At 37.6% G+C, this 20,032-nt stretch overlaps 1 protein-coding gene across 2 annotated transcripts in view; it reads right to left on the bottom strand.

Annotated features, from left to right (window-relative positions):
* The window catches only part of LOC150100599 (scm-like with four MBT domains protein 2), a 226,997-nt gene that overhangs the window by 166,696 nt on the left and 40,269 nt on the right, over positions 1-20,032 (bottom strand). For both annotated transcript variants that reach the window (XM_090401434.1, XM_090401435.1), the window contains one exon: positions 12,966-13,054. In XM_090401434.1, the coding sequence (XP_090257560.1) occupies positions 12,966-13,054 (89 nt within the window). The remainder of the gene's footprint in view (positions 1-12,965; positions 13,055-20,032) is intronic.

Raw genomic sequence — 20,032 nt, 5'->3', positions numbered from 1 at the left:
GTATACATTTTCATATTTCTCTATCTGGTGAAGTCCAGGTGTATTTAAAACTAGGTCTATGGTAAAATATTGTGTTTGAGATGACAAGGTTGTTTTCTTTGCAGAAATTGAGCATAGTTTCTCCCCTTTCATTTTCGGTTCCAATTCCAAATTTCCCCATTACATTTTTTGCTCTTTTCTGAAAGTTCTGATCTTGGCGTTGAAATCTCCGATTATGAGTAAGATATCTCTGGAGTTTGTATTATCTATTTCTTTTTAGAGATCATTGTAGAATAGTTCGATGTCTTCTTCATTGTGACCTGCGTCCGATGGATAAATCTGGATAACCTTTATGTGTAGTCCTTTTACTTTGGCTTTTAGTCTAACTCCTATTATTCTGAATGAAATAGGCTTAATATCTGTTACACTTGCGGTAAGATTTTGTTTTATTAGGATTGCAACGCCTTCTCTATGCATATTGTCTCTTCTTCCCAAATAGAATAATTTGTCCTCTGGTATGTTTAAGTATCCTTCTCCTGTCCAGTGAGTTTTCTAAGATTCCTATGACACCCCACCTAATCCTTTTCAAATTCTCTTGTAGAATTTGGAGTTTTCCTGCTTTGTAGAGATCTGATATTTACAGTAGCTATATAATTATCACATTTTGCTGACCACATAGAAGATTTCTCACCAACACTATGTGAGGCTTGTGTTGGTGCATCGGCTATCCCGTACGTGGTGGTGCAAGATGTACTCCCGGTAATCGTATAATCCATGGAAGTTTTTGGCATTTTAGCGTGGCCGGCTTGCCTTTCCTCTGCCACACCCTTTGGTCCAAGGCTCCTTATTCTTTATTTGGAGCAACCCGTTGGGGCTTCCCCTATCTGCCACCCAAGGGATGTGCCTGGTAGGAGTCTGGTCTCCCCAAGACATTATCATTACAACACTAATTTTCCTATATTTTTTAATAACATACTTCGCAGATGTAAGAGAAAACTAAATATAATTTATTACTCCTCTATATTTTGCTCCTCAATATGTCATGAAATTCTTTCAGGGAGAAGGTTGGGTTGTTAATTTCAAGGTTGCCAATCCATAATTTTGCTGCTGACAGTACAGTTCATTGCTCTTCTTAATTTGACAAAATCCTTGTTATGTGCCAATGGTTTAGGTTGCTGGACAAAGTACCCAAACTGATTGGTGGTTTGGTTGGACAAACAGTACACAGAGAAAATGTGAGGTAACATAAGTGGCATCTGCGTCATTTTCCTTGATTTCAATGCGGCTGAGAATCTAGCACAATTGAACACCAATATTTAAGATCTTTATTTGATACAATAATTGTAAAACATCAAAAAGTAGTTGTGGATTGTATACAGTGACAGTTTTCTTTAACATGAACAATCATAAGCTTGATGGAATGCAGCTTAGCAGCATAGTTGCTGAATTCAAGTGGAATCTGACCTGAGACAATGAGGTCAGGAAAATAGCAACGGTGGCAGTAGCACACCCAATCAAAGACTCAGATCTTAAACTATCAGCACAGACAGGTAATAATTCAGAAAACTCTGCTGTGTACAATAAACAGCTGCAGGTACAATTATGTTGGAAGAAATTGCTTCCTTAGCTGACAAAGTAATAGGCTGCATGATGATGGAGTGCAAACTTCATAAGTAGCTATATAACTGTATTTTGTGTGCAGGTATGTTGTTGACATTCATGCCAAGAGTTTGTATAATCTCTTTCCCCCACGCCAAATAGACAAATCACAGTCATATGAGATGAATGAATGAAAAATTATATTTTATATGTATATTTTCCATTTGCATATATTTCCCCACACTTAAAAAAAGGTTAAGGTTCATACCACTAGTATTATTTTAGTATTTCTGGTTTCCTTCCAGTATATTTATTTACTTTAAAAATAATTATTTCCCTCAAACCTTAAAAAAAATCTCATTTATTGCATTACTTATCTTAGTATCATAAATAAGACAGGAGAGGTCAAAGCTGTATAAATGAGAGGAGACCGCCACATAGCCTTTAAAGGAAGGCGGAGAATCGACCAGGGCTTCTGACCTAATGTCCAATCCTCACCTTCTCGTGGTGCACCCTGTGGGTATCTACTTGGATACTGAGCGAACGAGGATGGGCTGGCAATTTCGGATTTAGCCGACCAAATTGTATTCTTATTGGTTAAACCAAAATAAAAAATGATGGTACGACATAACAAAATTTCAAGCCGGCTGGGGCATCGCCCAGTTAAACAAGGCCCCCGTTGTTTTCGCAGGGAACCAGGGCGAACAGCGAAAAGTCAGCTACTGGAACGAATCTGAAAACAAACCCCAACTCAACATCACCAGAGTTAAAGATCAGTACTATCAACATAAGAAGCCTGAATGGCAAAGAAATGGAGCTAGCTGAGGAATTAGATAAGTACCAGATCAACATAATAGGGGTGACTGAAACAAAAAAGACCAAAACTGGTGAGATCTTTCTGAGCAATAAATACAAAATGTTATATTCAGGCAATGACAATCAAGGAAAAGAAGGAGTAGCCATAGTATTCAACACAAAATACGAGGGTAATCTTCTGGAATGGCAGATGGTCTCAAATAGAGTAATGTGGACAAATATGAGAATGGGGAACTGGACAATGAGACTTATTTGTGCCTATGGCCCCAGAGAAGGTTCTACTAAGGTAGAAGTGGAGGAATTTTTTGAGACTTTAGAAAAAGCAACTGACACAATGAAAAAGGAAAAGTTGGCCCTTGTTGGGGATCTAAATAGCAGAGTAGGAAATGATTGTGAGACATACCAACATATTTTGGGAAAATTTGGAGAAAAGAGCAAAGCTAATAATAATGGCAAATATCTGTTGGATTTCTGCTCAAGAAATGGACTGGTTATTACTAACATCATGTTCCAACATATAAATGTGCACAAATTGACATGGAGAGAAGAGGCAAGGAATAAGAAAAGTCTCATTGACTATGTTATTGTTGATAGTGATGTTTTCTCATTGGTGCAGCACACCAGAGTGTACAGAGGATTTGAAATTGGAGGTGATCACTATTTAGTCTTGAGCAAGATAAATTTGAATTTCATATTGAAAAGAATAACATGTAAGAAAGTTTTAAAGCGAATAAAAGTTGAGCAGCTCTCAGATGTGAACTGTAGACTAAAATACATAAAGATTATTGAAGAAAAAATGAAAGAGTTTTAAGTTTGAGAACAGGAATCAAACCTTGGAGATTCAGTGGCAAACTCTGAAGAAAACATTGATTGATTCTGCCAGGGAGGCATGTGGTGAGGCTGTCTGCAAGGATAAAAAAATCAGAACTCCATGGTGGACACAGGAAGTTAAATAGGCAGTGAAGGAAAAGAAGAAAGCATATAGGAGGAGAGGACACATGTGAGGAAGGAAATGGATTTTATTCAATTATTAAGGGATAACTAACTGAAACAGCATGTAACTGAAAATACTAGGGGTGTGAGAGTGCTTGACCTGGTAATAGTATCTGAGAATTTGACTGTAATGAATATGACCATGTTGCCACCTATTGGTGAGGGTGATCATAAGGTCTTGACCTGGGAGGTGGCTAAAGGTGTGAAATTTGTGATTAAGACAGGGTATATGTGGAATTACCGTGCTGGCAAGTATGACAAGCTTAGGAGATTGCTTGGATCAGTGCCATGGCATGTACAACTGCAAGGGCTGGACGTCGATAGAGCATGGGAAGTGATCAAAGAGCATTTACAAGAGGTTATGGCTGATTGTATACCTAAGGTCCGAATAGTGAAACAAGGAGGGGTTAAATGGATGAATAACACCATTAAGATTGAGCTGCAAAAAAAGAAACAACTATGGAGGGAATTTAAAGAAAGGGGTGACCTGCAGGCACACGAACGGTTTAAAGTACAGGCTAGAAGGGTAACGAGTGTGGTAAAAACAGCAAAAGCCGATTATGAAAGGAAACTAGCTATGCAAGCAAAAGAGAATCCCAAACAGTTCTTTCAATATGCTGCAAGCAAGAGAAAAACTGTACATGGCAAAATGATTTTAAGGAATGACGATGGTAAAGAGTTCACTGAACCAGTCGATATAGTGGAGTTACTGAGCGCGCACTTTGCAAAAGTATATCATCCAGGTGGTGACGTTGAAAAAATGAAGGAACCATTAGTTTATATGGGAATTGTGATGAATAAAGTGGAGGTGAATAGTCTATTACAGAACCTTAATGTGAATACATCTGTGGGATTGGATGGTATACCAGCACGGGTCTTGCATGAAGCGGCTAATGAATTATCAGTGCCCTTGAATATGTTGTTTAATCTGAGTCTCAGGTCTGGCTTAGTCCCGAAGGCATGGAAAGAGGGGAAAATAGTTCCACTGCATAAAGGAGGATCCAAGACTATGGTTGCAAATTACCGACCGATCAGCATATCAGGAGTTGTTGTCAAGGTCTTGGAGAAAGTAGTCAAGGGAAAAATACAGGAATGGATTGATGAAAATGAGATACTGTACAGAGGACAGCATGGCTTTGTGAAGGGTAGATCATGCCTCAGTAACTTGCTCAAGTTTTATAACAGGGTGACGGCTGAACTGGATAAGGGAAATGGGTTTACAGTGAAACTGCTGGACCTGGCAAAGGCGTTTGACAGGATACCACATGGAATTCTAATCCGTAAACTACAACATATGGGAATGGATATAGGGTTGGTGAGATGGATAGCTGGGTGGTTGATGGAGAGATATCAAAGAGTAGTTTATTCAGGAGTAGAGTCCAAAAAACGGCCTGTGACTAGTGGTGTGCCACAGGGTTCTGTTCTTGGACCACTGCTGTTTAATCTGTTCATTAACGATATAGGGAATGGTCTAAGTGGGACAGTTCATTTGTTCGCTGATGATGCAAAGTTGGGTAGAGCGATAGTGAATGCAGAAGATGTCAAAGTCTTGCAAGATGACTTAGATAGATTGGAGTTCTGGACTAAGGAGAATGGATGTCAATTTAATGTGACAAAATGTAAGGTTATGCATTTCGGAGTGAAAAAATTAGCAGCAGTATACCACATTGGTGGAACTGTACTCCAAGAGATTGATGAGGCCAGGGACTTGGGAGTGTTGGTGGATAGGGAGATGAAGTTTAGGGGGCACATTGCGAAAGTAGTTAAACAACTCATCAACTCACTTGGTTGTTGAAAAATACCTTGACGAGCAGAGAAAAACAAGTTATTGTACCTCTGTACCGAGCCCTGATAAGACCTCATCTCAACTACTGTGCCCAGATTTGGTCACCTCGGTTCCTTCTTGATGGGGAGGAGGTTGAGAGGATCCAGAGGCGAGTGACTAAGATGATAGCAGGTCTATGGAATGCACCATATGAGAACAGGTTGAAGATTTGCGGGTTGCAGAAACTAGTTGATAGGCGAAAAAGGGGAGATATGATTGAGACATTCAAATTGCTAAAAGGATTCTATAGGATTAATTCAGATGATATTTTTGAGATCAGGACTGGTGGTGGGAGAACTAGGGGACACCCATGGAAGCTGGGCAAGAGCGTGGTTAGCAGGGGTGTTAGAGCTGGGTTCTTTACTTTTAGAGTGGTAAATGAGTGGAATAAGCTGCCAGAGTCTGTTGTGGGTGCTATGACAGTGAGCGAGTTCAAGGCAAAGTATGATAGATACTGTGAGAATGTCGAACAGCTGTGTGAACATGATGTTTAGGGCCTCCCTCGATGAGTCTAAGGACTCCTGGAGTAGCCCGTGGTAATAATAATAATAATAATAATATCAAAAGTTCCTGTCAAATAAGTCAGCTTGTGCTCTTAGAGAATACAGAGACAAATGCAAGAATGCTAAACACTGTGTAAAAGTAGCTAAACAAAAGTCATGGGAGGACTTTGGCAAGAATGTAGAAAATAAATATCAAGAAGGTGGCAAAATATTCTGGAGGTTGTTGAAGAAGCTTAGGAATGGAGGAAAGAGTGCTGTAAAAGGAGTTAGAAATGATAAAGGTGACATGAAAATGGGAGAAAAGGATATCCTTGAAGTATGGAGTAATTACTTTGAAAAACTGCTAAATGAAACAAGCAGTGAGGACAGCACAGTGGTAAAAAACACTGACCAGGCATGCAGTCAGGAATACATATCCATACTTGAAGTAGAAAAAGCAATGAAAGGCTTGAAATGTGGAAAGGCAGCAGGAGTAGATGATATTCGACCAGAAATGCTAAAGTATGGTGGTATAAGAGTCTTACAGTGGCTGCACTGCATAGTTCAGAAAGCCTGGACAGAGGGACGAATTCCCGATGATTGGAGTAGAGCTCTCATAGTACCCATATATAAAATGGGAAATAAAACTGAATGTGAGAATTACAGAGGTATTTCCCTACTGAGTGTTCCTGGCAAGATCTATGTAAGCATACTTGAGAAACGGTTGAGAAGAATTGTAGAAGAAAAGCTTGGAGAAGAACAAGCTGGATTCAGGCCAAATAGAGGCTGTCAGGATCAGATCTTCACTTTACGACAAATAGTCAAGAAAGCATGGGAATATAACAGAGATCTGTATTTAAGTTTTCTCAATTTGGAAAAGGCATATGACAAGGTGCCAAGAGAGAAGCTATTCAATACACTACAGTTATATGGTGTCAATGGGGCATTATATCAAGCAATACTTAGTCTTTATTTGAGTTGTGAGTCAGCAGTTAGAATTGAAGAAAGTACAGGAAGATGGTTTAATGTTAAATCTGGTGTGAGACAGGGATGTACATTATCCCCTCTGTTATTCATTATCTATATGGATCACATTATGAAAGAAAGTGATATTAAAGATGATATCAAAATTGGAGATGTTAATGTCAGCCCTTTGCTTTATGCGGAAAAAAAACAACAACAGTGTCTTGAAACAAATAAAATATTCTAATTCCACTTTCTTCCATTGACAGTACAAACAGTGGGTTAAATAAACAGTACACTAAAACTACTCTAGAAATTCACTCTTCAAATTCTGCTACTGATTATTCCTTAAAAAAAAAGTTTAATACCTTCTAGATTTTTATCTTCAAGTGATTAGTAGTCCCACACTTGTGGGCTACTAAAGGGCTGCTGATGCGCAATATATAGCTCCTCACAGTCAAGTCATCGCTACCACCTCCCCGTGGTATAGGCTGTTTCCACAAAAAGCCTGTTTTCATGGTGAGCATTGCCACTAGAAAGGCATATCTTTGTTTTAAAAATAATTATGTATTAATTTATAAAAGCTTGTGTAGCTCAGTAGAAGTGGCATTTGCACTCTACAGCGCTTGACCGCACGACGTAAGGCGTTCGAATCTAGTCGCCGACTAGAGGAACTTTTTCTAAGCCTTTTCTCAACCGGTTCCAGAGTTAATTGATCTCTGGCACAGGCTAGCGAGTTTTTCTTCCTGGAAACTCAAGAAAATCGGCCGTTGAACCCACACTCCACACTATTTTCAGACATTAAATATATTGTTAGGGTTAGGGATCACCAGATGGCAGCACTTACTAGCCGCCTTCTTTACCGCATGCCGATTAATTAGTGATAGCCTTGGGCCAGCTATCTCTGATTGGCTACCAGTGGAGATTGAACTGCCCACTCAGTCTCCAAAAGTTAGATAGGGCTTAAAAACGGCCTCGCCTACTCCCTATATACAGGAACAAAAAGGCGTTAGCCAATTTTTATTATTATTATTTTTAATTTATTTGTTTTGATCATTATTAATCTCATTTCTTATGAGATTATCTCTATTAAGATTTTTTTTTTTTTTTATTCTGAGTGTTATACACAAGGGTTCACTTCCGATAAGTACTCTTACCTCATGTAGTTCAATTTTGATGAACAATTTACTAATTTTTGTACCAAAGGAAAGGTTTCTTCTACTGCTTTATCTAAGTTGTGCTAATTCCGTCGCCTTTTCCAGTAAAAATAACAAATAGATCCGCTGTTCTTAAGACAGATGAAACTTTCCAATCAGGTTTCCTCGAGTATTCCTTTAGAAGTCAATTGCAATATCTTCTTTTATTTACCAATATTTATTGACAGTCTTAACTTCGACACTTTAAAGGCTCATAGTTCTACAATTCCTTTTCAGAATCTTCTATTAATATTCCTCCATCTGCGTTCTTAAACTTCCATTAGCTCTCTCTTGTTTTTACCCATTACCTCAACACCGAACGCTCTCTCTTGTTTACTCCCCGTTACTTCGCTACTGAATGCTCTCCTTGACAGCTTCAATCGCGCATCAAACTCCTCAGCGTGCAAGCACACTCCGTGTAAGTGGTAAGCTAGAAGTTAGGTATAATGGCTGATTCGTCTCCATTAGCATAACGAGAATGTCTCTCCAAAACACAAGACTTAATAATTTTAAACTACAATAAAATTTCTGAAAGAAACAAAACTATCCAAATCCAGTAAGTACATGAATTTTTTAAATGCTTTACATTTCATTTTGAACAAAATAACATCAAGAATGAGCACATCGCAAGTGCCAACAATGTGTGTTATGAAACCAAAACTAATAATATACTAACATAGACAATTTGTAAAAATATTCATAATTTTAAATTATGATTATTTTTACACCTTCCCTAGTGTTGAAGGAAATAATGACTAGACCTCCAAGTGGAAGATGACTTTCATTGAAATACCACCACCCTGCTTATTAGAGGAATGAAGTTGCTGTAGCCATGTCTGGCCACCAGAGCAAAGGGTTCCAGTTTTTTTCACTTCCCTCTCTTCCCACATGCAGTGAGAATCATATCCTCAATGACATGCCAATCATACTGTAGTGGACACAGATCCTCCCCTATTTGAGGATACAGCAGTAAAATGGTTCTGCAGACTAGGAGCTGGTTAGTGCATGCAACTGAAACAATTAGTAATGAATCTGGGGCTTCCTGATCCACTAGCATCAAATCCTGCAACCACTTATTTTGCCAGTTCATGATCAGAGGGAGACCAAGTACAGTGGAAATATGGGGAACTGTTGATGCGATATGGACAGGACACTGAGTTCCCTCTTTGTGGACAGTATGCTTGCAAGCCTATCATTTCTCATTGCATATACCCTATTTCCTTTTTATCTCTTTCTCCCCACATATAAAGGATCACAACTCAAAGAAATATGACTTTACTGCAGATCACAAAAATTTTCCCCAAAAAATAGTTTAAAAAAATTATCAAAAAAAAAACAACAAAAATCTGACCAAAAAAACTCACCTATATTAATTCTTACCAAACAAAATGTTTCTGCATCCACTTCAACATCTGTGGCCTAAACAGCAATATAAACGATGTGCACCACTACCTACACTCATCTACAGTTCTTTTTGCCATCCTGGGCAGCACTTGTACATTCATCAGAACTTATGTACCATGCTAGAGATTGCAAAACCTTGAATCTACCCATCTTTAGCTCAAAATTTCTCTATGAAACCAACTCACCCTTTTCATATGATGTCTCTATTGCTCTCCAAACTCCATTAACCACTTTGAACTCTTCAATTCTCTCTTTCTCCCCTAAAGCTTGACTTTTTACAGTCAAAACATTCAAATAGTGAAGTCATTCTTCTTGGGGACTTCAACATCCATAACTCAAACTGGCTTCCTTTCTTCAGTTTCACTGATCAGGCAGGCATGCTGAGGTGTATGCCATTAGCAAATGTCCTAACACAGATCATTAATCTCCCTACCAGAATACCTGACATCCTCTTCAATTTTCCAACACACTTGATTTCTTCTTAACAAACTCCCCTTCCCATTCTCATAATGAGAAACTGACAAAAGCATGTTTCCCAGGTGTGAAGATCTAAGATGTCACTGATAGCTGTTACTTTACAGGAGGGTGAAATGAAAATTGATTATTTTGGTAGGCACATATGATTTGGGAAAAAAAAAAAAAATCATATTTGATGTTCGTAGGCACCGTATGGTTACTCCTGTACCTCAGCAGATTTTGGGACTGAAGCCTTCTGCTAGAAGTGAAAGGGTTGCAGGTGCCCTTTCCGCACAGAGTAAGTAGGACAATCACAAACATCCATGCACATTGTGGGATTTGAACACGCAGCCTCTTGGCTGGAGAGCAGACATGCTAACTACTTGGCCAACCAGGCTGACCAATGAATTGAAATGAGATGAGAAATATGCAATGAGAGAGAATATGAAAGAGTTGTTGAAAGAACTGAAAGTGAAGAGTAAGGAAGTAAAGATTGTGAGACCTCTGCCTCAGTATGATAGGTTAGAACTGAGAAGGACCATGTCTGATAATGAGTCAATGAGAATATTGTGCAGGTTATAAAGCAATGGAATGAATCTGATGGACAAAAGGACTTATACATATAGCTGAAGGACTACATTTGAATGGTTTTGGAGTTAGATGTTTGGAGAAATTGTGGTTTAGTGAAAGTTTGGAAGTGCAAAACCAGGGAAACTAGAAATATTATGGTGGATACAATGAAACATGTGTCTTCATCCTTGGAACAAATAAATGTTACTGTAGGAATAACCATGAGAAAATAGTCACCCCCTAGGATAAATGAGTGCGAGTGGAGAAAGGACCGTCATCAGCTGAGTGCAGTTTCCGAGGTTTCAAGCAAGCCTGATAACTAACTGGGTAACTGTGATACTGCTAGACTTTGCAAAAGCATTTGACAAGATTCCACACAGAACTCTTTTGCATAAATTCAGACAAATGGAGATGAATATGAATTTGGTGATTTGGATTAGATTGCAGCTGATGGATAGATATCAAAGAGTGGTTTATAGAGGAACTGAGTCCAGCAAAAGGCAAGTGACCAGAGGTGCAACATAGGGCTCAGTACTTGGTCCTCTGTTGTTTAATTTGTATAAACAACAGAGGACCAAGTCCTCTGTTGAAATGATTTGACAGGAAATATTCAAATCTGAATATTTGAAGGTGATGTAGAGATCCTGAAGGAACTTCAGGATCTTCACTGTATAAATATACTATTTCTCTCTGCACTATTACTCCATCATCCATGTTATTACTTTCATCCACTTCCTTCATACTCTCATGCCTATTTTGTACACTATCATTCACTGCTTCCAAAGCCATTCACTCTCGGCACTGAATACATTAAACATACTCTACATTGCATTAAATCCCACCTATTGATATTAACTAGCAGTATGGACAAAGGTAAATGGATGCAAGTTTAATGACACCAAATGTAAGATGATGCATTTTGGGAAGAGATCACAAGCTGTTGACTATGTTGATGGAAATCAACTGCAGGAAACTGATGAGACCAGGGACACTGGGGGAGAGGTGATTGTGGACAGGGAGTTGAAGTGCCATATTGCAAAGGCAACCAAAACAGTACATCAAATTATATGGTTGCTGAAGAACACACTAACAAGCAGGATAGAGAGGTTACTGTTCCCCTATATAAGTCTTTAATAAGTCTACATCTGGACTACTGTGTACAAATCTGGACACCCAAATTCTGCAGGGATGAAGAAGTGGTGGAGAGGATCCAGAGGTGAGTGACACAGATCGTAGCAAGTCTATGGAATGCTCCCTATGAGAATAGATCGACAATCTGTGGCTTTCAAAAACTAGCTGATAGGTGAAAAAGGAGACATGACAGAAACATATAAGTTATTAAAGGGATTTTATATGACTGACACTGAAGACTTTTTAGCAGGCAGAGAGAGAAAAAGGGGTCACCAGTGGAAATAGTGTAAGAGTATTTTATGCTTGGAGGATGGTGAATGGGTTGCCAGATATGCTTCATTACTGAATGAGTTTAAGAAGAGCTATGATAGGTATTGTGTGATTAATGGATAGTGTGTCAATAATGAATCTTCCATGATGAGTCTTCTGACTCCATAGAGATCTGTATAATAATATCACTCAGATTCCACTCCCATATATTAAAGGAATTTAAAACCTCATAATACTGCAGTTTCCTTTCATCTTATCAGGAAGATTTCTACCTTCCTTTCTTCATCTAAAGACAAGCTTATTCCACTTGGCCTTCCAGTGTCTACAAGATCCCTCACTCCTGTAATGTGTCTTACTTTGGATAGTCTGGCAGATCTGCAGCCATCTGCTGTGAAGAACATACATCTTATTTCCAGTGTCTAGAATCTGAGCAGTCCTAGCAGAACATGCCATCTTAACTAAACACAGAGGTCATATGGAAATGTTATGGAAACATTTATGGAAAATGTTATTATATCATTTTTATTCAAATTCCTAATTATTATATTATTATTATTATTTTTTTTTTAACAATTGGGAATTTACTGGCAGTCTGTTGTCCTATTGATGCTGTAGTGGTGCTATTTTTTTTAAATTGATTCTTTTATAGCAATTTTATTCTGCGTTCCACTATTGTTGTTGTTGATGTTGTATTGAGGATGCTTATGATACTTAGGGAAAAATTTTACAGCTAATAAATTACTTCATTTAAGTGAAAGTTTCCATCTAATTTTTTCTAAGTATGTCAGTTTATATATCTATATTAAAGCAGTAATGTAGACTAATGTTATGTATGGGATAGAGGTTAAGTAGTGTAGACATTCAGTTGCATAGAGTGAAGCCTCTCCCAGAATGATTCCCTGGAGGGATCACATAATAATAGTAATAATGATATTTCTTTAGTTCTACTAGCTCTACCTCTGCCAATTATGGTGGGCATACTAACTGTGTGCTTACTTTTAGGTCTTTCACTTTTGCCCTAGTTTCTTGAGAAAAACAGTGGGAGCCATACTTAATCAGGATATATCTCAATGAGATATTTCAGTTGCATTGTATTTATATTTAGTTTATTCTATGTCACTATGAAGATGGAATAACTGCCCTATCAGTTCACTAATTTGATTAATATGAAGCCAAGATAACTGATATTTCCTGGTAAAACAATTAAGCTTTTATTAATTATAAAACAAGTATATCTTCATAACATAAATGTATTAATTGACTAAAATCTAAATTTTATACCTCTTCAAGAAAATGTGATGGTATAGTAAATGTACTATGATATTCATTATCCAACAATGTCCTCCAGTCTTTATGCTTTTCTTCAATGGCTGATGAGGAAAAAGAAAAATTTATTTCAAAGTTTAAACTTAAAAATGCAAATTAATTCCTAATTAACTGACTAATGTAACTCTTGTGAATCAAACAAATTCTAACATTTCAAGATCATGACACATCAGGAAAAGAATAACAGTGGTATTAGTAGAATCACTCTCTCAACAAATTTGCTAATTTTAGAGTGACTATAATTTCACTCTGCACATATGATGTAAAAGTAATGCTCAGTTCAGATGACAGACATTCCTGACTGGTTATTATACCTCAAAATCACATTGCCGAAAATTTTTATTCCAGCAGCTGTTATGTTTTGTGTAAGGCAGTGTATTATGCTTGTAAATTGCATGTGCTGTACTGGCTGCTAAATTTGCCAGTTTTGCTATTATAACGGATGTTATAAACAGAGTATACTGAACATTTTCTAACCCTTACTTCACCACAATATTAAAAAAGTAGGATAAACTTAAAACCGTTTGTAAGTGGATTTCACACACATAAAAAAAAAAATTAACTAAATATACATCTACATAAATCCAATCTGTTGTATGAAATTATCTATTTTTGTTATAGTTATTTCTATGTTATGAAATAAAAGCATTTAATCAAGAAAAGAGCAAATGCTTTTCTATTTATTTTTGTTATAAAACAAATCATTTTAATATTAATTCTTGTGACGAAATCCTAAAACAAACTAAAAGGGGATCTAATGGTAAATTTGACTATAAACTCCTTTAACTAATGTAAATGTATATTATTTCTGGGAAAACTCCCATGTTACTCCTCTTTATAAACTATTATAATTACAGCTATTTTGCCTGCTTCAGTTTAGGAGTACCCCTGTTTAAATGTCATTGGCTATTTACTCATGGATTCTTAGGGCATTATGAGTGTAGATGTACTAAAAAGTATATGTAGCCTAAGGAATAGAAAATTGCACACACCTTTTTCTGGGTGTTGTGGCTTTTCCTCAGTCTGCGATGTCGAAAACTGCAGAGTGTGTGTGTGGGGGGGGGGGGGGGGGGGGTATGCAGTTTGGTAGAATAAGTTAGAAAAACCCGGTTTTTTTTTCGTAATATATAGAAACACATACTTTTATATAGGGTGGGGAAAAAAGTGAAAGGGTTAATTTTTTAAAATAGGGAGGGGGAAGGGGAAAGGTGGTTGACGGGGTGTGGACCGTTTCGACTATTCAGATGTTCAGATGATGACCACGAATAGTCGAAACGGTCCACACCCCGTCAACCACCTTTCCCCTTCCCCCTCCCTATTTTAAAAAATTAACCCTTTCACTTTTTTCCCCACCCTATATAAAAGTATGTGTTTCTATATATTACGAAAAAAACCCGGGTTTTTCTAACTTATTCTACCAAACTGCCTACCCCTCCACACACACACACTCTGCAGTTTTCGACATCGCAGACTGAGGAAAAGCCACAACACCCAGAAAAAGGTATGTGCAATTTTCTATTCCTTAGGCTACATATACTTTTTAGTACATCTACACTCATAATGCCCTAAGAATCCATGAGTAAATAGCCAATGACATTTAAACAGGGGTACGCCTAAACTGAAGCAGGCAAAATAGCTGTAATTATAATAATCCTTTAACTAATTTCTCAAATATGAAACTTAGTTACTTTAACATTATTGCTTTCAAGACCATTCGATCATTTTTGTCTCGGGTTTTCTTAGTCTCTCTCTCTCTTTTCCTTTGATATCCAGTTTTTTTTTTTATTTTTTCCTACCTATTTTTTCTGTTCTACTTTTGCTTCCATTATTTATTAGCTGAATTTTACAATTTTCTCTGATCTTCATGTTCCTAAAGCACCCAGCATCCCCCTTTCCAGTGCAGCTGCAAATGCACTGAACCTTTGTTTTATTCCATCTGCCTCTGCCTTCAGGAAGCCTTCTAATAAGTTTTTATACTTATTGTGTGTGGGATTAATATAAAAAAATATACGTTTTGTGTATAGAATTATGATTTGTGCCACTGAGTTGGTACTCGGTACCTACCTCATGTCGGATCCCGCTGATGAGAACCATAACTGAGTTCAACACCAGTCTGAGGAGAGTGGCCCTTTTCATAATGTATGGCATTACAACTGCCTGAGAAAGGAACGTGGTGTGCATTATGGAGTACTAGACCAACTTCATGTGAAGTCAGCTGGCTATATGTACATAGCTTAGTTAGGAAGATATTTCACTCGCAAGATTTGGTTTGCTGACTCTTGAGTAAAATGAAAATAGAAAACAGCATGTAATTTCTTGTCAATATAATTACTTTACTTCATAGCAAAAAAAAAACTTGCTGTACTAGGTATAATGATGTTGTGTTGTGATAAGCTAAAGTAGTAAAGAATTGAACTGCTGTTCTTCAGAAAGGTTGTAGCTTTAAATCATGGTAAGTTATAACAAAGTGAACAGAAGGATCAGTATGAGCAATAACAGCAGGAAAACTCAGTTAAGATTGGCCAACATTTACTTAATTTAAGTCATAGAGAGGAGACCTCAACACAGGGATTTGGAGATTTTCAAAGGAGAGAGAGAGAGAGTGGAAGGAATAAGAATGAGAGGCCATTCCAAAAATGAAAAAAAGATGTAGTGAAGAGGGATGTAAGTAGTGAGTTTCTGATTTGAAGTGCAATGATCAGAATGTATTTAAGATTTAGTATAACAGGTACAGTAGCATTCTGGATGTATACCTCCTATGATGTTTCGACCTTCATGATGTGTTGTAATAATAAATATATATTTCCCTAAAATAATTTCTTAACATCACTTAAGGGCTAAAGCTTGAAAACTGGGAGGAGACCCAACAAAGCATTTAAAGAATGGGAGAACTGACCAGTTTCATCCAATTCTTATCCTGTTATTAGATATCTACTTGAATACAGAATGAAAGTGGATGGGCTGACCAAATAAAAAACAGTTTAACATACTGTTTTCTATTTGCTTAAACCAAAAACAAAATAATGGTACAACAAAATGGAAGGTCAAACTGCTGAGGCATTGCTCAGTTAAACAAGGTCTTCCAGTGTTTTTATCTGGAAACCAATACAGTGAAAAGTCAGTGACAAACTTGAACTCTATGTCAGTAGAAATGATGATAGGCACCATCGATGTCAGAAGTATAAACAAAAATTAAAAATAAAAATGGAAGAAGAATAAGAGAAGTGTCATATGAATAGCAAAGGTGTTACTAAAACAATGAAGACTAAGGCAGATGAGAGAGTGATAAATAATAACTATGGGATACTATATTCAGGCAAGAGTGATCACAGAAAGGAAGGAGTATTAATAACAATCAATAATAAAACAGCTGGGAAAATGGACAATGAAATTTATTTGTCTCTAGTCCCACAGAAGGCTCTACTAAAGAAGACTGGTTGGTAGGTTTGTGATTTATTGTTGCAAGGATAGTAAAAGACATGATGCACTATTACCAAGGTTACAGCAGCACATAAAATCATAAAATAAATAAAACATTGTATTTGCATCAAAATTAATTTTAAAACGTTGACTTCATGCAATTTTAGTCTGATAAGAGTTACTGACTTGGCCAGACTACTAAAAATTTCATTCCTCTCTTGAGTTAAATGCTCATACTCAACCAAAAGTTAACATACAGAAAAAGTGAGTGTTACAATATTCATGCATGGTGGGTCATCTGCCCTCATCAGATAAAAAGGTGTATGATGAATGTGATCTATGTGGAGTCTACCTAAAATAGAAAGTTGTAGGAAGTTCTTTTACTTAGTTATGAAGTATATTATACTCTAAAAGAAATTATATTCTTGTCTTTATCCTTATCCAAGTGTAAGCAAAGTTTGTATGTGAAATAGTTACATGATTAGTCTACTTGTATATAGCAGAAATACTTGCTGATGACCCAGCAGGCATTACTGCTGTTTCTAAAAGGATACTTTCCTAGCCAGAGGAAATGGCAACTAGACCCACGAGGTGGTAGATAACCTTTATTGTCCAAACACCACCACATGTTGATAAGAGGTATAAAGTGGCAAACTATGTTTGGCCTTCAGAAAGGATTCCAATTTCTGTTCCCTCCTCTTCCATTTCAAGGGTACATCAGTAAAAATAATGGTACTGCAGACTAGCTGCCATATAGTACACAGGCCCAAACCTGTCCTTAACAAGTCAGGAAGTTAGTAGGTCAGTTGTGCATAATCCCACTGCTACATGCCAGGTTGTGCCTGGAGAGGGAATCCAAGTAGTGGTACGTGGAGGCACTGTCAAGACCATAATATGGCAAAGACACTGGTTCCTCTCTATGGGTGTCATGTTCAAAAGCCTATCTCCACTCAATGCATGTCCCTACTCTTTCCTTCATCCAATAATGAAACACAAATGACAACAGTAACACTGCAATCAAAATATATCTCACTTGAAAAATGATCCCAACAAAGAAATCAAATCAAGCTCAATATTCAAAGCATACCAGAATCCCTACAAAAAAATAATAAATAAATCACTTTCACGTCCACTTTACAAACATCCATGGCTTAAACTCCAATATAAATGACAATCATCACCACTTGCAGATATCCAGACCAGACATCTTGCTCCTGCCAGAAACTCAAATTGCAGCTACATCATCAGTAGTGTACTTTCGATGTCCAAACTACATCCTGATTTGCTTTGCCACAAGAGTGAAACCTGTGCCTGTGTGCAATCTTATCACTGCCTGCTAGAGAATGCCTCCCCACACCCTTATTTTGACCTTCTCTGGCTCTAGGTTTCCTTTTCCCCATTCAGTAACATTGTTCTGCATTTACCACTCTCCAAATTCCCAAAACCACTCTGACATCTTCACCTTCCTATCCATGAATGACCTTCTTCAATTCAGCTATCCAAACAATGAAATCATCTCTCTAGGACCTTAATGTACACAACTTCAACTAACTACCCATTTCCAACACCAATGATCAAGCTGAATGTTATTAGAAGTCTCTGCTATAAGTAATGATGTAATGCAAATTGCATATATCTACCTACTGGAATTCCTGATAACCTTCTCCACTTTCCCAATACCCTTCATTTTTTAACAGTTATCCTTCCAGAAACAGTAAAGATCACCTCTCCTTTCAGCAATTTTGATCACATTCTTGTGCAAGTTTCCACTCACACAGAACACTCTCCCTCCATCCAGACCCAACTACATGTCCTCTGCCACTACAAATGGAATGACCTGTGGAACTACTAGTATTCTTCTTTTCTATGGTCTGACTAATGCTTCCACCCTTCTAACTGGGTCAGAAAAGTGAAAGCATTAGTAAGTCATTAGTCAGTGCAAGTCATAGAAATTATCCTCATCAATATGAGAGACTTCATCCTCCATTCTACCTAGAATTTTCATCCAATATCCAAGCTCTGGTTCAACAGAAAATGTATGACAGTAGTTGAAGGGAAAAAACTTACCTTATTACTACATGCAAGATGAAAACCAACTTCATACTCAAGACTATGCAGAAGCATGCAATAAATGTAAAACAATTATCAGCAAATCCAACTACATAAAGACCAATACAGAAAACTCAGCAAACTTCCCCCCCCCCAACACACACCCCAATAGGCATAAATACTTGCCTTTGTCCAAATGGAAGTGGGGACTTCTGGTTCCCTCACAAAAACCACTAAACACAACTCATGCTCATCTGCAGTTCCACCTCTCTCATCCAGATAGTACTTGTGTTACAGCATCCAAAGATAAAGCTGACCTAGTATCATTCTTTTCCTCCAATTCCAGCATAAATAATGAAGGAAAATCACCAAATCACCTCCGACCATATCAGTATTTTCTAAATCACTTAAGGAATTGAACAACGTAGATCCGAATATAAATTAAATTACACTTTAATGAATATTTCCGATATTTCGGCAACGTCACGTTGCCATTTTAAAAAGGAACTTACAAAAAGGCACATGCACGCAGGCACTACAACACAGTAAATGAGAATGAAGAGATGAAGCTATTGTTCTCCTAGAAGTCCTGATGGTGCCCTCTAGCAGGCTATTCTTGGCCGTTGGGCTGAAGGTCTGCTGATGTATGCCTCCCAAATTTGGGGCAGTCGCATACAACCAAATTTGTTGAGGTTTGGAGAGTTTCTTAGGGCTGAGACTGATTCCATAAATAGTCTTTTGAATTTGTATTTACTACGGTGCATTACTGTCACTTTCTTCCACCGTATTCTGTGGCATGTATCCAGAGCATGGTCTGTAAGACCAGAATGGCTGCTTGTGGAAAGTACAAGTACCCATACATCAGCAGACCTTCAGTCCAACAGCCAAGAACACCTACTTAGCCTGCCAGAGGGCACCATCAGGACTTCTAGGAGAACAATAGCTTTATCTCTTCATTCTCATTTACTGTGTTGTAGTGCCTGCGTGCATGTGCCTTTTTTGTAAGTTCCTTTTGAAAATGGCAATGTGACGTTGCCGAAATATCGGAAATATTCATTAGAGTGTAATTTAATTTATATGCGGATCTACGTTGTTCAATTCCTTAAGTGATTTAGAAATGCATGACCAACGTATAAGCCTGTGTACGAGAATCAAAACCATGTCAGTAACTGAGCATTATACGCCTTCTGTGATTTTTCAGCAAAAAAGACACAAGAAGAATATTAAATAATGTTGACACTAGTCTTCTGGTCCTGACAACATCTCTCCAACTGCACTCACCCATTGCACTCCAGAGCTAACACCTATTCTCTAGGTGTTAGCTCTGGAGTGCAGGTGGAGTGCAGGCTGCAGGTTCAAATCTCACCATGAGCATCAATGTTTTGTAATTGTCTTTAGGTGGTAGATATTTCACTCTCTAGTGTGAGATCACTGCCCTGCTTAATGGAAACCTGAAATGGCTTGAAAAAGTTCCAGACCAGGGTTTCCACAGACCAGATAAAAAAGGCATAACATAAAAAAAAAATTATAAGAATTAATAAAAACAGAAAAAA

This window comes from Typopeltis vanoorti, chromosome 12 (assembly GCF_054136105.1).
Source record: "Typopeltis vanoorti isolate ZY-2024b chromosome 12, IOZ_Tvanoo_1.0, whole genome shotgun sequence".
Classification (NCBI taxonomy): domain Eukaryota; kingdom Metazoa; phylum Arthropoda; class Arachnida; order Uropygi; family Thelyphonidae; genus Typopeltis; species Typopeltis vanoorti.
The sequence above is the reverse complement of the archived record's forward strand: the minus strand, read 5'-3'. Positions and strand labels throughout refer to the sequence as shown.